This window comes from Miniopterus schreibersii, assembly GCF_964146895.1.
Source record: "Miniopterus schreibersii genome assembly, chromosome: 8".
NCBI lineage: Eukaryota > Metazoa > Chordata > Mammalia > Chiroptera > Miniopteridae > Miniopterus > Miniopterus schreibersii.
Genome location: NC_138109.1, coordinates 5,668,642 through 5,685,194, shown reverse-complemented (window position 1 = coordinate 5,685,194; position 16,553 = coordinate 5,668,642). Strand labels below are relative to the sequence as shown.

Here is a 16,553-nt window from a genome sequence, read left to right as displayed (position 1 = left end):
TTTTGTACTTGTGTTAATAATTACTTGATATGGGGATGTAGGCAAATTATTACTGAAAATAGTGGTAGATTCTGTCATCTTAAAACCTATAGCTTTGTGATAAAGCAGAAGAATTGTAGGTCTTTCAGACACAAGTTAATGCTGAATAGTTGGGAAAACATTCCGATTTCGTCTGTTTGTGGGCCATTTGCTGCATTCTGTGTAAAGGATTCTACCAGTGAGAAATCAGTTTATATACAGTGTACTTAAGGTATACAATGTGATGTTTTTATATATGTATACACTGTAAAATGATTACCAAAATCAAACTAATTAACATATCACCTATCATAGTTACCTTTTTAGGTGTATATGGTGAGAACACCTGAGAGCTTCTCTTAGCAAATTTTAAGTATACAATACATTATTATTATTATTATTAATTTTAATTTTTTTACAATACATTAACTGTAGTCATTATGCTGCATATTAGATCACCAGAACTTATTCATCTTATAACTGAAAGTTTTTGCCATTTGAGCAATATCTTCCCTCCCCCCACCCCAGCCTCTGGTAACCGCCATTCTATTCTCTGTTACTATAAGCTGTGCATTTTTGTTTGTTTTTTGATTCCTCATATACAGCTTTGAACTTTCTATTGCTTACTCACTTCTCTGAACTTGATAAATAGGACTTGTAACAATCTATCTTTTAAATTTTTAATTTTTTTAATTCTCTCCCAAGGATATTTTGTCCATTGCTTTTTCGAGAGAGTAGAAGGGGGGGGGAGAGAGAGAGAGAGAGAGAGAGAGAGGAAGGAAGAGAGGGAGAGAGAGAGAAACATTGACGTGAGAGAGAGACATCGATTGGTTGCCTCCTACATGTGCTCTGACTGGGGCCGGGATCGAACCTGCAGCTGAGGTACATGCCCTTGGCCAGAATCAAACAGGGGACCCCTAGTCTGTGGACTGACGCTCTAATTGCTGAGCCAAACCGACTAGGGCCTTACTGGAAACTTTTTAAGTAGAAAATGGGTATTAAAAGGCCATATCCATGCCCAGCTGGTGTGGCTCAGTGGTTGAGCATCAACCTATGAACCAGGAGGTCACGGTTCGCTTCCCAGTCAGGGCACATGCCTGGTTGCAGGCTGGATCCCCAGTGGGGGGCGTGCAGGAGGCAGCTGATCAGTGACTCTCATCATTAATGCCCCTTTCTCTCTCCCCTTCTCCCTTCCTTTCTCTGAAATCAATTGAAAAAAAAAAGCCATATCCATGAAATGTAAAGGTCAATTTACCGTATAATAAAAGTAAATAGAAAAATTTTATTAGTCTAAGTAGTGATACTAATGTTTTTTCTCAATTACAAATCATTTTAGAATGCCCCCATCTTCAGTTGGTTATAAGGTTATTGTCCTTGTCAAGGTCAAAGGTCAAGTAGCATTATCTTCTTTTTAATCCTCAACTGAGGATATGTTTATTGATTTTTAGAGAGATGAAGAGAGAGAAACATCAATGTGAAAGGGAAACATCAGTGAGTTGCTACCATATGGCCCGACTAAGAGATTATAGATGGCTAATAACAAAAGGTGTTAGATCTCATTGTTTTTAAGATACATACTTTTTTTTTTTAATTCTCACCCAAGGGTATTTTCCCATTGATTTTTAGAGAGAGTGGAAGGGAGGAAGGAGGGGGAAAGAGAGAGAGAGACATCGATGTAAGAGCGACACATCCCCAGTCAGGGCTGGGGATGGAGCCTGCGCTGAGGCCCATGCCCGTGATGACTGGGAATCGAGCCCGAGACCCTTCGGTCTGAGGACCGATGCTCTAACCACTGAGGAAACCGGCCAGGCCACATAGCTCTTTTTTACCTTATTTTGATTATGTAAAAAATAATGTCAGTTTAGTGGGAAAAAGTAAAATTACCCAAATACATAATATTCATTCTGGATGAAGGATTTCAGATCTTTTCACTTGGGGTAGATAGCAAGCTGAAGAAGAAAATACGATTTCTGGTTTACGATTTTTGATGTATTACCTTTTTAGGATAGGGTCATAAAATTTAGAATTTGTGAGGATATAAGTTTAAATCACCCATTCTTGGTTATATCCCTCCAAAAACCTCTCTAGGATTACTGAAAATATTGATATGCCTTTTGATAAAATATTAAAGAAGAAATGCCTGGTTTTTATTAAAAGTGATTAATAATTTGGTTAAAGTCAGCTGGATGTATTGCACTAGTCCTATGAAAACCAACCTGTGGACCACCTTAAACACAGTGCTAACCTGCCAATGATTTTTCCATCATATTTTGTCCAAAACTTTACTAGACCACAGGCTAGTGGTTTTGCTCTGCCTTGCCCTTTCTGTATTTCCTTTCCTCTTTTGAGAGTCTAAGGTGTGTCTGTAGGGATTACAGAGTTGTATGAACCACGGGGTCCTTCCCTTAAGGAGTTTTCAGTTTGTGTGGTTGGAGAGACAAGACATACTAAAGCAACCTCAATACAAAGTAAAAATGGTCAAAGTGATAATTGCCATAAAAAAGGGTTTTAAGAAAAATGCAGATGTGAGTTTGGCAAAAGGCACATGTAAGATTCATAGATGATAGGGCATTTCAGCTAGACCTTGAGGAATAAGTAGATTTTAAACTAAACATCCAGTATGTTTGGGGAAAATTTCAGAATTGTAGCTTATTAGAACTTATATGTTATATGACTAGATATTGGTATTCCTGACCCTCCTCTGGCCATAACAGATTGCCTCTCACACGTAAACGTTCAGCAGGAAAAATTTGACTTTTAAATTAGCATTAGTCTACTCTACTGAAACAAAACTCCTCATTAGCTGAATCAGCCTTGGAAAAAGTAGGGCTGGTTTTCTAGCTAAATACTTACTTTGTTATGGCTCGGGGCTTGGGGTAATTTTGGTTCCTTTGAAAGGAGTTTGTTCTTGGAAAGCTAGTTATCTAATTGTATCAGAGACTTTTTCCTCTAGGATTTTTGGTGTTTTTGGTTTTCTACTAATATTTTCTATTTCTGTTTTTTATATTATATGGCAATGTATTAGTAATTTGACTAATACGTAATCCAAATAATTTTTTAAGTGAGCTACTTGCTATGTTTAGAAAGTATTAATGGCTTGTTTTGTTTCAAAAAACAACAACATTGGACTTAAGATTGGGAGAGAGCATACATTTTGAATCTAGAATTGTTGAAAAATGAATTTGCTATAGCTACATGTGTTTGCTGTATTGAAAGACTTCTATGCTGGCAAGCTGGCCTGGACTGCTGCTCACAGGGATTATAGCTGATTGCAGATGGAATGCAATGGAATGTTCTTGCCATAAGATTTCTTATGAAAAAGTAGAAGAGGGTGAAGGGTACTTTAGAGAATGTGCCAGATCTGAAAACTGAGTAGTAGCAGTCTTACTTAAGCACTTTCTGGTCTCGGAGAGAATATTTTCCATGGCACAGATAAATGTTACTGCCTTGACATTTTTGAGACCCGAGTGCATACACAAATGGCTTTGTTTAATAATATCCCATTATATTCCAAGTTCCTCCCACTTTGGGAGCATTTTTTATTGTCTAGTTACCTCCTTACCACAGCGTCCTGCTGCATTTTGATGAATTTTTATTGTTGTTGTTTCTATTTGGTTAAATGGTTAGAATTTTGTAGTCTAGTCCTCTCTTGTGTAAGTCTTTAGATTTTCCCCCCTCTCATTAGTATTACCTAATTCTCAGTTGCATTTTAGTTTGGATTTCTTTTCCTGGGGTCTATGAATAGACTTTTGAATGTCTGTCAAGGTGGCCCCTTGAAATTATATGTAAAATGTATCTTATGCATTTTCCTAGGGAGGGCATAATCACTTTCATTACATTTTTAGAGAGATCTGTGTCCCCACAAAGGGTTAAGAGGCACTAGCCTTGAATCAGAATGAGGTCTCCTTAAGTCTTTTACAGGATAAGCCAGGGCTAATTAGTTAGATCAGACTAAGGTGTAAACTTCATAACAGCATCTACAGTGCTTCACAGTGTGGCTGAACAAGTAAGGTTAGCCCAGTTCTTCAGCTACCACTTGTCCACCTCCACAACATGAGTTCTGACCTAAGAGATGGAATGTCTAGTTTCTTTTAACCTACCCTTTGTCAGGATTCATTCTTTGAACTGTGTATCTTGCTCATGCCCAATCACATTTCTTTCTCTAGCCTCTACCAATGTACTGCATTTCTCTGGGAGTCACTAAAACTGCTGAAGATTCAGGCATTTAAACTCCTAACAGCACTCATTTTTCTTAGAGCAAAAATAGCCCACAAAAACCTAGAAACAACCCAGCAAGGGATTAAATAAATCTTCCTTCCTCCCTCCCTCCCTCCCCTCCCTCCCCTCCCTCCCCCTCCCTCCCCTTCCTCCCCTTCCCCCCCTTCCCTCCCTTCCCTCCCTCCCTCCCATCGGTCTCAGTGTGGCTGCTTTTTTACATCCTTATAGGACTTCTGTTCAGCTAGTCTTCAGATGGCTCTCCAGGTTGATTGTTGTAGATTTTAGTTGTAATATTGATGTGGTCCTGGGAGGAGGCAAGCACAGTGTTTACCACTTTGCCATCTTGACCAGACTCCACGGTACGTTTATATAAAAGAATGCAGCAAAGAAGAGAACGACCGCACGCACGCGCACACAGAAATCATAGGTAAACCAACTCTAGCTTCACAAGTTGCAAAATAAACTGATGTATGTTATTAATATAAAGTTCAAAACATGCAAAGCTGCTCTCTGTACTCCTTATCCCACACAAACACATGGCTAGGGTAAAACTGTGAAGACACGTAAGGCAATAGAGACAACATTCAGCGTGCTTCAGAGGGGGATGGTGGCAAGGCGACCTGGGAGGGTCACGTGGAACTGCGGAGGTGAGAGTTGTGTTCTATAACTGGCTGGGGAGTACCTGGGCTTTTGTTTTGTTAATGCTTGTACTCTCTATATAGTTTATAAATGTATCTACTAAATATTTCATTTAAAAAGTGTAAAAGCAAAGGACAAAAACCTGTCTTCCTCCTGCAAATAGAGATGAGTATGCCCATGTCTGTCTATATCCGTGACCAGGAATAGGCACAAGTCCATGAAATTCGCCTCCTGCTCCCTCTTTCTGAAGCTTTCTAGCCACTTTCCCTCTCCTTTTCCCAAAGACAGGAATGATAATTTTTATGTTACATGTCCACGTTGATTAAATGATACTCAGTCACTGGAGTTAGGAAGGTGAACAGTAAGGAGATAAAGAGCTCATACAGCAAAGGAAGGAGAAAGAGGTCAGTAACCACATCGGGGTGAGCTTGAGTACCAGCAGCACTTCCCCTGCAGTGTCAGGACTCGAGCTAGAGCAATGTGGGGGGCGTTGGGAGGTGGGGAGTAAAGTTGCCCCTGAAATGACAGTACATTTACTCAGCTGGAGTTGGTTGAAACCAATTTTGTCCTTTTGAACGACTTTTGGAATGGGTCCATCAAGGGAGGGCCTCACACTGTCAGTTTCCTTCCCTCCCTTTACGGAGCTTGTCCCTCAGTGTCACGGTTGGAGAAGCCTGTCACCCTTGAGGCCCCTTCCGCTGGCCAGACTTTGCTGTGGACCTTTTTACATCTGGATCCTTCTTCTGCCCCCTGTCTTAGAGCAGCCTTTTCCTTCCTTCCTTTTCCTCAGATTCAAAGCATGCTTTGTCTTTTCTTCTACACCCAACACAGCATTATTTAGTATTGCATGACGTCTCTGGGCAGCTTACTAAGCTGACATTCTGGAATGTGTCCCGATATTTCATACATTTTCCTTCTACTGGGATAAAGTTTATGGTTGTAAAGAAGGGCATTAGTTAGATTGCACCCTCTCCTAGATAAGATATTAGATGTATTTCTTTTTGTTTTCCAGTGTTTTTAAACTTTTATTGCATTGGATTACTTTGGAGTATGTTAGCAAGACATTTTAGTATGTGATGAAAATAAAGTTGTTTTTGGTGAGTTACAAGCAGTGTGTGAACTCTTCTGCTGCTTTCCTTCTGCTTCACTCCTGAAATGCAAGTGACTCTCAGCATTTGCCAGTAATGGGTTGATTGGTTGTATGAACAAAACTTAATGGTATGTTGGTGTTGAAAGCATGATTTTTTGCAGATTTTGTAATTTTACACAAGCACCTGCTGTGGAACTTATATTTATAGCTCTGGATCCGAGGGCAACTGAGGATGACGCGTCTTCCGGTTACTTTGATGAGCAAAGGAGGGTTCTTTTGACTTGTCGTTTCTTGTCATTGTTTTCTTTATATTAGAAAAATACTGAAGTTGGTTTTCAGGGGGAAATTGTTCTGTAGTTGTCTTGGGCTCTTTATCCATCTTTTCGGCCAGTTAGAGGAAGCAGCATGTTACTTCTTTCTCAGTGGTTCTTTTGTCTGGCTCTGGGGCCCTTTTCACTGCCTCACTTCAGGCTCAGGCTGTGGAACGATGCAGGATAAGCAGTTTTCCACCCTGTAAATGTCTCTCATGAGGAAGACAACTTGATGGGAAAACGAACATTTTGAGACTGTTTTATGTCCCTTGTACCTACCCAAAGCAGTTCATGGCACATAATATGTATTCACTAAATTGAATTTGTTTTACCTTTCGCTTGTTATTTGCTATATATAATTTTTTTCTGAATATATCTTTTTTCAAATACCTTTGAAATATTTACAAAATAATCATTTGTTTAAATGCGTTCTTTTGAACTAGATTAGAACAAAATGAGGTTTGGAGTCTCAGAGCGCCTGGCTTAAGTCCCAATTTTTTTGTAGCAAATAGTAGCATGTTACTATTCTTCCCACATACAACTTCTCTAACTTTTGCTGAGGCATTATCTTCTGGTGTTTTCCCTGGTAGCATTTTTACTTCGTTGATCGTCATAGTTTAATACCTTTACTTAGGGAAGAAAACACACGAAGGCAAGATAGTTAGCTCTCATAGTGCATGTTCTTTACCCCGTTTCAGAACAATTTATTGAACATATTTATTCAGTATATCCATAAATAATATAAACCAGTCAGTTTTAAAGCTTAAAGAACAAGTAATGCCCTTTATTTTAAAAACAAAAGCATTTGACAAATTGAAAATTCAGAAAGAACAAAGCAGAAAGCAAATGACTCCTTATCACTCAAAGAGATCATTAACATTTTGTTGGATATTTCTCATCTTTTCCTTGCACCCTCACATATTAAATAAATTTGTTACATGATTGTTTCATTTTATATATATACGTATATAAAGTATATATATGCATACTTTTTTTGGTAACTTACTTTTTTCCATTTTTAATATTTTTAATGTAATTATGTATTTTCTACATAACTTTTAGTGACATAGAAAATTCCCTAATATGGATATATCATAATTACTTAGCTAATTTTGTTGGATTTTTTTTTTCTTCTTCTATTTTATGTAACACTGTGATAAACATTCTGGAAGAGAAATGTTTGTGTACATTTGCCAGTCATTTTCTGAGCAAAAAATTTCTTAAAATAGGGATTACTTGATCAAAGATATCAAACTTTAAAGTAATTTTTATAGGTATTTAAAGGGGAGTAATATATCTAATAAGTATGTTTTATGTTATGGAAAGTTTTTTTGATGTAATTGCAGGCTTTAATATTTAGAACAGACATCAGTGTTTCTAAGTAGTGAACATTCACAGTTGTGTAGTGGAATAGATGTAACCTTACCATCTCAAGTAGTGCTTAAAGTGCAGAGAGGACTGCATGGAGTTGAATACTAGAAAATGTGGAAATTACCTTATTACCGTGTTCTTCCTGTGATACATCAGTTCTAAAGTTGAATAAGGTGACAGATCACCTGTCACATGCTTTTAATAACATGACAAATGAGTATAAAGATGGATTGAGTGGACTTTTACTTAGGAATTTGTGTAGTCCTGGCCAGTGTGGCTCAGTTAGTTGGAGCATTGTCTCATACACCAAAAGGTGGTGGGTTCGATTCCCAGTCAGGGCACATACCTAGGTTGTAGGTTCATTCCCCTGTTGGGGCACGTGCTGTTTAACTATCTCAGTTTTCCTGTTCTGCTTGTCCTGGCTTACTAGCCTTAGAATCAGATATACTGCAGAGGATGGTGTTTGAAAAATTATTTGTTAAATTGTTTTTGTGGTTAGTTTTGGTACCCAAATTATGACATTCAATGAGAATATATATATATTTAAAGGCAGAAACAATTGAAGATATCACTAAATCGAAGGAGGCCTTTGATATTGTGTGTTTGCAACTGCTTTTTATTATAGGGTATAATTTAAACTTCTTCAGTTACTTAAATAAGTTGTTTTCACATCTAGATTCCAAAACAGCAAAGAGAGAAGACTGTATAAAATGTAGAAAGCCTAGTCATCTTTGCTGCTTTGCATCTTACTGTTCTAGGCTTTTGAGGTTGCTTTAAAATCCAAACTGTACTCCATGTGGCCTTTATATGTGCATTTGTTGTTTTTCATAGGGGAAAGCAGCCATGTCCTGTTTTTCTTTATAAATTATTTTTTATTGAGATATAATTGATACAACATTACATTAGTTTCAGGTATATGACATTTGCAGTTCTCAAGAGATGCTTTGGAGTTCATTTTTAAAAGTCCATGCCACTAATATGGTGCTGATTGCTTTTGGTAGCTGCCCAGTCAAGTGTGAAGCGCTGTAATAGAAGCTAGCAAAGTCTGCAGTGCCATAGTGAGACCCTGAAAGGGCCCACTACTTTGGTTGTATGGTAAGCAAAGTATAGGTATTCATAGATTTAACTCTTGGTAGTATATCAAGACTTGTGCTTTTTTTTTTTTTTAAATATATCTTTATTGATTTCAGAGAGATTAAAGGAGAGGGATAGAGAGATAGAAACATCAATGATGAGAGTCATTGATTGGCTGCAGCCTGCAACCCAGGCATGTGCCCTGACCGGGAATCGAACCCCGATCGCCTGGATCCTAGGTCAACGCTCAACCACTGAGCCACACCTGGCCGGGCGACTTGTGCTTATTTTATGAAAACGTTTATATTGTTTAGGGATGAATGCTGTATATATAGAGTTGGTAGAAATGAGAAATATGAAATTAGGTTTTTGAGAGCACCTGCAGGACATTAGATTTTTGTTATTTAGCAAGCATAGCCTGGGAGGCCACCAAGTTCTCAGAGAGTGTTTAGTCTTGTCTTAGAGATAAATTATAAAAGCTTATGGTAAATGTTAAAGCTTTGAAGGGAGACATCTAAATAATTGAGGGGTAGGGCGAGGAAAGGTAGTAATGTCTGGGAAGCCTTTTTTGTTTTGGCAGAATAGAAAACTACATGGCCAGAATAAGCAGAAGCTACCTAAATGAGGAAATGATTTAACTACATTTACTGTGTTTCCCTGTGGCATTGTTGGGGTCTGATACCCAAGAGTTCCTTTTGTAACTAAATAAACTTGAGGAGGCAAGATGGATGAAGGGAAAACAAAAACAGCTTTTACTTTTTAAATTGCCTTTGGGTGGGTGGGTGGGGGTGAGTGTGATTAGTAATTAAAACAACAGTAATGAACACTTAAACCATGCTAAGCACAATTAGGCACTTACAGATTTTAACTCATTTAATCCTCACAATAGTCCTGTTTGCAGATACTCACTTTTATTTTCCCCATTCACATGGGAGGGGATAGATATTGGCTAACTTGCCTGGGATCGCACATCCAGGAATTGGGAGAACTAGAAACCTGGGAGAAAACTCGTGCTGTCAGGCTCCAGAGCCCTCACTCTTAACCTCTGTGCTATGTATACATACTGCTTCTCAAAATATTTATTGTTTTGCTATTCTGTGCAGTACTGAATGTGTCTAATTTGAATTTAACTGTTAGGTTAAAATTTATTTTAATGTCCTTTCTTGATGTGGGGAAATTGTGACTAAAAAGGACATTAATGTTAGTTCAGACAGCTCTGTTCCTCTTAGGTTGAATGAGAGCTTGGCCATCCAGGTGATCTCCCTTTGAAATCATTCAAAATTTGCTTAGGCCCTGGCCGGGTGGCTTCCAGTTGGTTAGAGCATCGGCCAATACACCAAGGTTGCAGGTTCAGTCCCAGTCAGGGCACATACCACAATCAACCAGTAAGTGCATAAATAAGTGGAACAACAAATCGATGTTTCTCTCTCTCTCTCCCTCTCTCCCCTTCTTCCCCCCCCCCCAAAACAAATAAAAATTTTAAAAAATTTGCTTAGGAAGAGCAGAATTATTGTTAACTGAGAATTTGTTGAATATTTATTATAGCTAGTGTATTTATTTTATGCCCAGTTAATGACATTGTGACACAACAGAGTTGGTAGTTTTTCTTCTCCTTATGTATTTATTTTTAATTCAAAGTGAGTATATAGTGAACACATATAATACATTTATCCTGTTTATAAGATTTGGAATCTAAGTTTTTATTTAAAATAATTAAGAAATGTTATAATTGTATGTCTTCTGCTCAAATCTACTATATGGGAATATGCTTTACCACTTTAATATATTTCTGAAAATACATTATTCTGAGTAAGGAGAAAGCTGGTTATGGGTTTTTATGGTTTTGGAATATAAATGGTATATAAAATTTTTTTATTGGGTGCCATTTTTCTTAATTTTGGGTATAGGAAGGTTTTGGAGGAGAAAGTTTGTGCTGAAGATGTCACTGAGATTTTAACAAACCCCAAACATGCTATGATAGAAAAGGTAATATAAAGTTACAGCGTTGCCACTCTGTAATTATAGTTGCAGGCAAATTCTTTAGTAGATTGCCAACAACAGTATAATTGCTACATAGAGACTTTGAGATATTACATAAAATTATTCTGGAGAATAAAAGGCTTTTAAGTACAAATTTTGTTTTGACTGCCTTGTTTTCCAGTGCTTAGTAATTAAGACATTATTTCTGCATCTGTATGCTGAAATAACAGTTGGAAAGAAGGCAAGGAAAAAAAGGTAAAATTAAGGGGCTTAATGAATTTTGTAAGGCTAATTTTGACTTGAAGGGACTATGAGAAAGAGAAGATAGATGGTCTTGTGGTTCATCAGTAAACTAAAACCTATGGAACATTTATGATAGTCATTTTATTATTTATTTATTTATTTTTAAAGTTTCTTTATCTTTATTGTTGAGAATATTACAGATGTTCCCTTTATATCCCCACTGATCCCCTCCACCCCACCCCCATCTCACCCCCAGGCTTTCCCCATACCAATGTCTGGGTCCATGGGTTATGCTTATAAACATACAAGTTCTTTGATTAATCTCTCCCCACCCACACACCCCTCCCCACCTTCCCTCTGAGATCCCTCAGTCTGTTCCATGCTTCTATGTCTCTGGATCCACTTTGTTCATCAGTTTATTTTGTTTATGTTCCACATAAAAGTGAGATCATGTGGTACTTGTCTTTCTCTGACTGGCTTATTTCACTTAGCATAATACTTTCTAGTTCCCTCCATGCTGTGCCAAAGGATAAAAGATCCTTCCTCTTTGCAGCTGCGTAGTATTCCATGGTGTAAATGTCCCACAGCTTTTTTATCTACTCATCTACTGATGGGCACTTGGGCTGTCTCCAGATCTTAGCTATTGTAAATTGCTCTGCTATGAACATAGGGGCGCATAAGTTCTTTGTGATTGGTGTTTCGGGTTCCTTAGCATATATTCCTAGAAGTGGGATCACTGGGTCAAGATAGTCGTTTTAAAGGCATTTCCATTTATGTTGGGTAAGGGTCTTCAGTTGACTTTGATACAAGAACCACTATGTTAATTTTGCCAAATATTTCAATAATATTCACTTATTAATACAATTCTCTCTATATTCTTTCAGTTTGCTGGTATTTTATGTATATATTGCACTGGTATGCACTGAAAATGGTGCAGGATTTAATCAAATTAAGGTGGTACATGACACGTTCATCTGAGTGCCCAGTTGGTGTAGGGCAGTGTAGGGCAGTGTAGAGAGGATCCACAAGACACAGCCCAGGTACTGAAGGGGTTTGTAATGTGGGTGTAGGACTTTGATCCTTGCCAAGAAATAGAATTCTTACATTTAGCTTATTTTATCAGTTAGTGAACTTTTCTCACTTTGGTTTAAAGACCATGGAATATGGTGATACCCACCAAACATTGAGAGAGTTTAAAAACAAGATAAAGTAGCTTTTTCTCTTGCTCCCTTTCCCTGGAGTGCTGCTTGCTCCAAGCTCGGGGCTCTTGCTAGACCAGTGCCTCCTCCATCATCTCCTTCCAGCCTCGGCCATCATGATCATCTACTGGAACCTCGTCAGCCATGATGAGATGTTCTCTGACATCTACAAGATCTGGGAGATTACAGATGGGCTGTGCATGGAGGTAGAGGGGAAGATGAGCAGTAGGATGGGGTAACATTGATGATGCCCAAGGGCAAAGGTACTGAAAGCACAGTAATCACTGGTGTTGATATTGTCATGAACCATCGCTTGTAGGAAACCAGCTTCACAAAAGAAGTCTGTAAGAAGTACCATCAAAGATTACATTAAATCACTCAAAGGTAAACTTGAAGAACAGAGACCAGGAAGGAGTAAAGTCTTTATAAAAGAGTTAAACCTTTTATGACGGGCTGCAGGACAAATCAAACACATCCTTGCTAATTTAAAAAACTGCCGGTTCTTTGTTGTGAAACATGAATCCAGATGGCATGATTGTTCTGCTGGACTTCTGTGAGGATGGTGTGACCCATGTATGATTTTCTTTAAGGAGGGTTTAGAAATGGGAAAATGTTAACAAATCTGGCAATTTGGATCTATCACCTGTCATCATACTGGCTGCTGCTTTTCGTCTACGCAGGAGGACTAGGACAATGGGACTGATGGTATCTCGAGCTCTTTATTTATTTTGACCTTGATATATTTGGAGCCAGAGGCATTGTTTGTAAGAAAAACATGTCGTGTAGGTTGTCTAAAAATAAAATGCATTTAAACTCATTTCACAAAAGAACAAGATAAAATTCCTATTATTGAAAATTAACATTTGTGCTTTACATATTTAATCCTGTGACCTAGGTATTATTTCCGTTTTTGAGAGAGGACACAAAAGTGAAATAATACCCATGATCACAAAAAAAAATCTAAATATATTTTGTAATTTTTTTTTGTATGTTTAGAATGTTAAAAGATACCAATATGTAGGTAATGATGCTGGTCCTTTGGGTCCAAATCCTATACCCTTTCTATTAAATGTACTGTCTCCCCTCTTCCCTCTTTGTTAATAGTTGGAAAGATCCTGTTTCTTAGTTGGGTTAAAGGAAATGGGTTAGATCTCCAACTATTATTAATTCAGAAAGGAAAATCCTTTGGCATATTTGAAAACATTAATTTATTGTCTATGGAAGTTAATAGTGGGCTTCTGATGAATTCAAGTGCTGTCATTAATATTTTATTTTTGTAAGGGCTTTTTTTTCCATTTGTGGAGTTCTGGGGTTTTAAATCCTTTATTAGGAAATATTTTCTGTATTAAAGACAATACAATGTGTATATAAATATAAAGAATACTATAAAACAAACATGCCTATAACTACTACTCAACCTAACGTGTTACTCATGCTTTCTGAGGCCTTCTGCTTATACCTGCCTCTTAAACAGGTAACAACAATATTGAATTTTGCATTGTTCTAAGGTGTCTGAAAGAAATATCTTTCGTTTAGGAATTAAAAAATTTTAAATATGGTGAGTAAATTTAATCTTGTTTTATTCACATAACTATTATGTAAGTAACTCTTTAAAAATTATATTTTGACTTATGTTAAAAAAGGGTTTTGTTGTCTACAGGCACAGTTATTTAAAAGGCCACCTTGGTTTTGAAGCTGGAAACTAGGAAAATTTATTAGTTTCATAAGTTTCAGAGATCTGGGAGAAGGGAATATTGAGGAAGAGGGAAAGGATTTTATGTGAATCAGGGAAATCACTCACTGGTTTTGTTTTTCTTTACTAGGGAAAAGGAAACAAAGGGGTAGGATCTGAAAGCTAGCCTTCTTAAGTCATTCTTGATAGAATTGGTACCACTAGTGAGTAGCTAAAAGACTGAATGAAACATGGCTTAAAAGATTTATGACAGCAGATTGTCTAGCGGTTAGAAGTGTTTGTTTTAACCGTGTTTTTGGGTGGTGTAGACTACAGAGGTCATATCCTATAATTCAGCTTGCCATTGTCCTTATTGCTGAGCCACTGAAACTAGAATCATGCAGTATGACACTAACTTCCGTTTTCTTGGTAGAGTTTGTATGTGGTCCCCTGTTTTAGGAACTATAATCCTCCAGTTCCTAGTTTTAAATGGGTAAGAAGAGTTTTAAACAGTGCCTGTGGTATAGTTACAGGTTTAAACAGAGCCTGTGGTATAGCAGTCATGTATGTGTGCATACCCATACGTATATGTCATTATTCAAAGATGCCTGCATGCAGGGATAAGCATTTAAATGATGGGTGTCTTGCTCAGAGTGTGGGATCTGGAGCCAAACTCTCCAAGTCACATCCTGGATTGGCACCAGCTAGTTCTGTAGCCTTGGGTAAGTTATTTAAACCTCTTTGTGATGATTTATCTATCAAATGGGGATAATAAAACATCTGCCTTATTGAGTGGTTGGGGAGATTAAATAGGTTAGTACACAGAAAGTACTTCCAGTTTAGAGTAAGTGCTCCGTGAATGTTGGCTGTTACTTAAATCTTATATGTATGTAGTGCCTTTGGGTCAGAAATGTTCTTCTTTGCTTGGGTTACCGTTTGTGTGTGGGGAGGTGTTCTTTCTAGAACGATGTTTCCTTGTCACATGATTATGCGCAGTGTGAGCCTTATTAATACTCTGTTAGCATTTGGGGTTGGAACGTAAGCGCGTGTCCATACCCAGCGGAATCTGGCAAGGGAGACAACTAAGCACCGTAGCAACTGTTGCTATTTGTGTCCTGAGCAGCAGCTGCTCTGGACAGATTTATTTTTTAATCCTGATCTCACTGATACCCTGGGATGCGGCCCTGCCTTGGGGAAGTGGATTGGTCGGGATGTCTGGTCTTTGAGGACATTTCATGACCACATGTTATAAGGATTCTATTCCATGTGAAATATGAGGAGCCAAAGCTTTATGTGTGTGAGAAAGGGAGAGAGGCTAACCCTCAGCATCAGCCAGTCCCTGATGAAATGGACTGTGATTGGATTAATCACATGAGAAGTTAACTCTTAATATGGGCAGTGAGACTTCATGCTTTTCAGTCAAAAGTAATTTTGCTATTTATAACATTCTACAGAAGATTTAGTGGTCTGTGACTGCACTGTATACACTCATTACACAAATGTACATGCACATATGATAACCCAAGTGTTAGTTATTAGCTGTGGGTTTCAGAGATAAGACTCTTTCCAATGAATATTTCATTACCAAAAGCTTTTCCGAAGTAGATAAGAGCTTTAAAAAGAGTTTGTTTCAAATACTGGTTAGATTAATTCAGTAATTTTTTAATTGTTATTTCTGATGTGTTGAAATATTTGAAGCTTTATGAAGCACCATGAAATAGTAATGTGGCCGATTTTCACGTTTTGGCTGTTATCTCAGGTTCAGTCATAAAATATTTAATGAGCACCTACAGTTTACCAGGCTCTGTTCTGAAGACTGATGACACTTGGTGAAAGTTACTCGTCTGATTCTTTTCAAGTTCCATATGTAGATCACATTTAAAATGTGATTATTTTTGTTTTTGATTGCCCTGTTTAGATTCAGTGGTATGAATTTACTGACTTGGGTGTTCTGAATTTAACACATAACATTTATGTTGAACTAAAGAACATGTAACTCAGTGACTTAAAAAATCAAAACATTTTCATCCTCTAGGCATTGTGAACCCAAAGAACCCAAAGGAAGCTCCCAAGTCCTTCAGCTTCGACTACTCCTACTGGTCTCACACCTCGGTGAGTGTACTTGTGGTGCAGCAGAAGAGAACTGTGCAAGGTTTGAGAAGTTTTTGAATGTGTTTTCAAAACACATTCAAAACGCACGTCCAACAAGGATGACAGGTTACCAACATCTAGGAAAGGGAGCGTGGAGCCCTTCGTGTGTCCTTTCTCAGTATAGGGCCCTCAGCCTTGCTGCTTCTGGGACTCCTTCCTAAACTAGAGCTTGCTTCTACGTCTCTCTGTTAGGCGGGTTTTTTTGTTTCTTCTTTCTTTTCCTATTTTGTGTTGGAATAGATGTTTTAAACCAGTGACAAAGCCTAATTGGCAAAGGAAGGGCCTAGGCAAGGGGTTGGAAACATTCTTCACTGAAAGCTGTGTTTATTGAGATACAGCTGCACTACTGGTAGCGAGTTCAAAAAGTATTTTTATATGTGGACTTGGCTTTTGATCTTTAGTCCCAATTTACTCTTAAGAAAATTTTCTTGGAGCTTCCTATGAATGGAAGCGTGATACTTGGAGGGTTATGGAAAATGAAATATAATCATACTAGATAAGTTCATGTACATATTTTTATGTCTAGCTGACCTGGATAAGGGATAACTCTAGTAGTGCTCGTGTGTGTGTGTGTGTGTGTGTGTGTG

General features: G+C 37.8%; 1 protein-coding gene and 1 pseudogene across 9 annotated transcripts in view; both read left to right on the top strand.

Annotated features, from left to right (window-relative positions):
• Positions 1–16,553, top strand: part of KIF1B (kinesin family member 1B) — a 125,256-nt gene that overhangs the window by 14,933 nt on the left and 93,770 nt on the right. For all 8 annotated transcript variants that reach the window (XM_081146117.1, XM_081146116.1, XM_081146114.1 and 5 more), the window contains exon 3: positions 15,851–15,927. In XM_081146117.1, the coding sequence (XP_081002243.1) occupies positions 15,851–15,927 (77 nt within the window). The remainder of the gene's footprint in view (positions 1–15,850; positions 15,928–16,553) is intronic.
• Positions 12,260–12,760, top strand: LOC308560695 (translationally-controlled tumor protein pseudogene; annotated as a pseudogene). Its single transcript has one exon. The product of its transcript is annotated as a translationally-controlled tumor protein pseudogene (transcript).